Below are 5,856 nucleotides of genomic sequence, written 5' to 3'. Positions count from 1 at the left end.
ACACCCATTTCGCAGCAACCTCTATATCAAGATCTTCTTCAAGTCTCCGCAAGCCCATCTCTTGGAGACCTACTTAAATCCGAGGCGCAACGAAAAAGAAAGCGACTGAGGGTTTCATAAACCCTTTATTGGTCCTGCAGCGCAGTCGGAAACACAGACCCAGTATTTGGTTCTGCAGTGCAGTCAGAAACACAGATCCACTATTTGGTTCTGCAGCGCAGTCGGAAACACAGACCCAGTATTTGGTTCTGCAGTGCAGTCGGAAACACAGATCCACTATTTGGTTCTGCAGCGCAGTCGGAAACACAGACCCACTATTTGGTTCTGCAGTGCAGTGTTACGACGGAACAAGAAGGCTGGCCAACTACAGGACAGGAAGGAGGGAGGTCGCATGAGACCGGCCCTGGTACCTGGAGGGGCAGCGGGGAATAGTAGTTCCGAAAGTATCACGTGACGGACTCGCAGGATGATGAGAAGAGTCCTAAGAGTCCAGGACTCCGAGGACTCGAGTGAGTTCCCAGGAGTCCACTAGGCACGTGACGGACTCGCAGGATGATGAGAAGAATCCTAAGAGTCCAGGACTCCGAGGACTCGAGTGAGTTCCCAGGAGTCCACTAGGCACGACGCCACTATATAAGTAGATAGTATTTCCTTAGATAGGAGCTTCGTGCTCAACTCAATACAGTATTTGTTATATACTAGTAACGTGTTACTTGAAGCCTTTGTGTCTGATCCCCTGCCTCCTCTGATAAGTCAACCTTTATGCAAGAGAACCTCTGTGTCTTCTATCGTTTAGAAGTCAGCGTTACATGCAGTCGGAAACACAGACCCAGTATTTGGTTCTGCAGTGCAGTCGGAAATACAGACCCACTATTTGGTTCTGCAGCGCAGTCGGAAACACAGACCCACTATTTGGTTCTGCAGCGAGTGAAGCCTTAGATTTCCTACTATACTGTCACTGTAGGAAAGCCTGCTACAGGCCCCAAAAATAAGAATGCCAAGGGCTCTGTGCTTTGAATTTAGCAAAATATAACACAATAACGTACATGTATAGCGAAAGCGCCAAACAAGCGAAAGCGCCAAAATTATCTACCCTCACGACAAACATTGCGATAAATCTACCACAACATTAGAAATCAATTGAAACTACTCGGAGTCCTCTTCCTCAGAGGTGTCTATTACAATCTGACACGTGCGCGCATTGTGCCCAGTCTCACCACACTTGCCACAGCGACGGGCACGGGTTTCTTCCCTTGGCTTCTGACCACGGCTTGCCCTTATTTCCTGCTCTACCTGCTGCACAACATCCCTCTCATCCTGTAGCTCTTGCGCCCCTTGTTGACTAAGTGATCCTCCTTGCTGTAGTCGTGTTTTCCTAGCTCTCCGGCGCTTGCTTAGTACTTCATTTGCCTGTCGTAGGTTTTGGTTATCTCCCTTTAGCAGTGCTAATTGATGCATTATTTGCGATGCACCCTTTGTAAACTGGTCAACAGCTGCATAGATTGAGGTTGGAGAGCTATTTTGATGGCGTGAAATCCGAGTTTTAATAAATGTAGACTGTGACATAGCTTCAATTGGGTTGTTTGGTGTCTGAGAAACCCAAGGTTGAGCAGTACCTGGGCGGGAGCTTGGAGGCGTTGGTGTCCTTAACTTAAGATCAAGTGTAGATATCACTCTCTCAGGGTCAAATGGAAGAAGCCCTGCCCCTCGGAACCCGCCTCGAATGTTACTTTCCGTCATTGTAGTGTTAAATGCAGTGTGGAAGGCAGGAAAGAAGTCATCCTTTGTAATATGAGAAATATGAGCCTGCATCATATCTTCAATTTGCCGACCATAGGCCTGCTTTAACGGGCCGAAACAGCCAACATCAAGTGGCTGGAGTAGATGAGAAGAGTGAGCAGGCATACAAAGCGTAATAATGTTGTGTTCCTTGCAGTACTCCTCAAACTCATCTGAGTGATGGCTCTCATGACCATCAAGGACTAACAAGCGATAACCACCAACACTCCGGGCCTTTGTATGCTTCTCAAAGTGCTGAATCCAATCCATGCCTCTCCCGTTTGTAGTCCAGCCATTTTCAGTAACAGAAATCACCCAATCGCTTGAAAATCCACTATTCTCATACCAAGATGTAAGGTGGTTTTTGCCTGCAACAATGATAAATGGTGGTACTGCCCAACCTTGAGAACTAACGCCTTGGATTACTGTAACCCATTCCCGATTACCAGGCTGTACCTTCTTTGCTTTTGCCCGCCCGTCTGAGCTTGTTACAACCATAGCAGTTGAGATAACGCCCATCATAAACCCAGTCTCATCAAAGTTGTAGATATCTGCTTCATCGATACCATATTTCGCAATTGTGTTACGCACAAGCTCAAACCAGCCATTAATAACTTCTGGATCTTCGCACTTAGCCCTCTGGTAGTCGTATTTGCGCTGAAAGCGTGTCTGGAGCTCTACACGCCGCTTAACAAAGTTTGAAGCCCAACGCGACCCAACGCGTGACGCGTCGCGTGTTGCAAGTAGTCGACTTGCCATATCTTCAACAACAGACAGCCGAGGAGGAAACCCTTTGGCAGCTAGGTCGAGTATATACTGAACAAGGACGGACTCCTCTAGGTTAGTTAATTTCCGTGAGTTGGCTTGGATATCGCGTCGTGAAGGTACACCTTCTAGACGACGACCTAGCTTGCGGTGGTCCACAGAATAGATCCTAGCAGCAACTCGAAGGCGTAACTTTGGGTCGCTTTGCATAGCCTGGATAGCTAGCACTAATTGGCTTTCATCGTTTTTATGGGGCATGTTTTGTTGTTGAGGAATTTAACATTTAGTTGGGGGGTTTGGTCACCGCATCATTTTGGCGCTTTCGCTTGTTTGGCGCTTTCGCTATACATGTACGTTATATTATTATTTTAAAGTTTATAAGAATAATAGAGTTTATTTAAATTAGAGAAATTATAAATCCTATAGAAATTATAAGTCGTCTAAGTCTTATATAAACTCTTATAAATATAGATATAGTCTAACAAAAGAGCTATAGATATATAGTTTTTATTTAATTATACATATTTCTAACTTTTACTTTTAGAAATATTTAAATTTACACTTATAAGGTCTAACCTTAAGGCTATTTCCCCTACTAGAGTAGCTGCAAGACCTCGGCCATGTCTCATACCATGGCTTCCTGCCTAACAATTGCGGAATATCTCTCTAATTTGACATTGTATCCAAAATCTGAAGAGGCCATTTTGCTCCAACTGGACTTCCACCGCGGGTACAGAAGGAGCATTCTGTCTGGGGTGCCAGGATATGGGATCTCCCTCATGGTGATATCCCTGTTAGACTTTGGAAGATTCAGTCGCCCAAGGGTGGTGACCTTATCGCGTGTGGTCTCGAGTTCTTCCAGGAATCGAGCCTCAGCATTTGCATCTTGGCAGATCTGGGTAGGGGTCATGTACAGGACAGCATGACATCTGCGGTTATTAGCAAAGGAATAAGTATATAGGTCAGTCGGACCTTCAGGTTTTGCGCAATGGGCAAGAAGGCTTCGACAATAGATTACAGCATTCGGGTCAATTGATTCTAACTATTCTAATGGCCTACTCACTATTTATGGGCGTTTTGGGGCCCTACAGTAATTACTGTAATACTCTGTATGCCCACTGTTCTGGGTACAGAGTTTTCACCTGCCCCGCTAAGGGCCATGGAACGCTGGCCCCCTTGGTGGGGATTACCAAACTTCTAGGCCAAAAACCCGGAATCCCTCAGCTCCCGTTCCGATTCCAAACAAGCCTAGCACTTGACTTCCCATGTGATTGGAACTAATAGTTTGGACTGAACTGAACTGATATAAATTTTGCTAAACTGAACTGAACTGAACTGTTGAAATCTTAAACTGGACTGAACTGGACTGAACTGGATGTCATACTGACATTCGTTGCACTCAGTTTGCTATCAAACTCAAGAGCAAACTTGGAAATCTCCTCCTCAAACCTACAAGTCACTATACATATTTTGGCTTATCACACCAACAACAAGAGCAATACTACTCAACGATTGCTACAACCATCTATGATTCATTACACGTCATCGCTCCTTAGTTACTGGGCCGATATTACCACATAGCATATCTCTACAAACCTCTATGATTCATTACATGTCATCGCTCTTTAGTTACCCACAAGATTGGTTAAGTTATGACATAATTTGTCTATGACATAATTTGTCTATGACATAATTTGTCTATGACATAATTTGTCTATGACATAATTTGTCTATGACATAATTTGTCTATGACATAATTTGTCTATGACATAATTTGTCTATGACATAATTTGTCTATAGGGGTACTCTGACCTTGGACCTCCTTTTACTTCCTATAGGCTACGAACCTAAGAGATGGTTCTATGGGATTCTCTTACGTCGACTACAGTTACCAAGCCTGGTAATCATGGAAAGTCTTGGAAAATGAGAGAACTACACTCCTTTAGCATAAATAGGATTGCCCTTTCCTTAAGAAAGGGCAAGCAGACAATACAGTAAATCGACTATCACATACTTCCACGTCTTTTCCAAGCTTCCAAGCATTCATCTTGTTACTCCTTGTTTCTGAAAAGTCAGTGAGGTGTTAACCTCTGACTTACCCCTGAGTTCCCAGACTCAACATTTGTTGCAACTTGTCTGAACCACTTCACTACATCACACACCTGATTGCTGCGTTGTGGAATAGTCTAAGCTACGACCCTTTGGCTCTGTTTTCTAAGACAGTGTGTTGTCTTAGTAAATTCATCCCTTCCTTGGGTGGCAAGATTCTCACATCTGGTGCACCCACCATTACACTGGACTGGGCTGGACTGGTTAAACTGATAAACTGATAAACTATTGGCCACACTGTTCCTGCCTACCAAATCTGGAATATATCTCTCTCATTTGAAGTTGTATCAAAATTCTGAAGAAGCCATTTTCTTCTGCTGGTAAAACAGCCCTATACACAATGTTGAGCAACCTATTCTGGTCAGAATTTATAATAAATTAATTGCGTTTGGAATTTTCGACTTTTGAGTCATTTACTAGGAAGCTGGCCTCCATCGGGGCCTGTTTTGCATTTTCGACTTTTTTCGACTTTTTTGCCGGGTAGCTCACTTGGGGTCGTCCCCCATTTTCGCTTTTTTTAGCCCTATGTACCTATGTACCCCTACCCAAACTTCAACATTGGATAACTTTTGTACCTGATGAGCTACGGACTTCATTTCGGTTTTATTGGTACCTTATGCGCTCCAGCCAGGCATGTTGTGGTGTAGGCGGCATGGCCGGTGCTGGGAGCGGTGTCACATTTTCGCATTTTCGGCCCTATGTACCTATGTACCCTCACCCTACTAAAGTCCAACACCTCCAATACCTAGAACTTCAACATTAAATAACTTCTGTACCTCAATAGCTATCAACTTGGGAGCGATTTTATCACTTCTAGAGCACGTAAATATGTATATATACAATCAAGTTGGATCGCTAGTTAGTGCAGTACAATTGATTAAATGGCTAGCATAGGTATATAGGTGTAATTGCATTTTCGGTTTTTCGGCCTATGTACCTATGTACCCTCACCCTACTAAAACCTCCAACACGTAGAACTTCAACATTAAATAACTTCTGTACCTCAATAGCTATCGACTTAGGAGTGACTTCATGAGTTTCGCACGCCTGAGGAGCACATATGTCGTCATATAACCTATTGTGTAGAATCGATGCCACAGAGACACATGCCGCAGAGTCTGACCCGCTTTTCGCCGATTCTCGACCAACCACGTCGCGCAAAATCGATGCCGCACCTGCGGCATCGCGCGTCATAAGGGGTAG

The 5,856-nt window shown here is 44.3% G+C and overlaps 1 protein-coding gene across 1 annotated transcript; it reads right to left on the bottom strand.

Annotated features, from left to right (window-relative positions):
* Window positions 1-3,169: 3,169 nt before the first annotated feature.
* Window positions 3,170-5,307, bottom strand: VC83_05771 (uncharacterized protein; the record flags this gene model as incomplete). The annotated part of the gene is made up of 2 exons (XM_024469385.1): window positions 3,170-3,473; window positions 5,267-5,307. 2 exons carry the CDS (start codon window positions 5,305-5,307, stop codon window positions 3,170-3,172), a joined length of 345 nt encoding a protein of 114 aa, XP_024322930.1.
* Window positions 5,308-5,856: the final 549 nt, after the last annotated feature.

The sequence above is a fragment of the Pseudogymnoascus destructans genome (genome assembly GCF_001641265.1).
Source record: "Pseudogymnoascus destructans isolate 20631-21 unplaced genomic scaffold scaffold_14, whole genome shotgun sequence".
Lineage (NCBI taxonomy): Eukaryota > Fungi > Ascomycota > Leotiomycetes > Thelebolales > Thelebolaceae > Pseudogymnoascus > Pseudogymnoascus destructans.
Note: the sequence above shows the minus strand (reverse complement) of the source record. Positions and strands in the feature narration are given on the sequence as shown.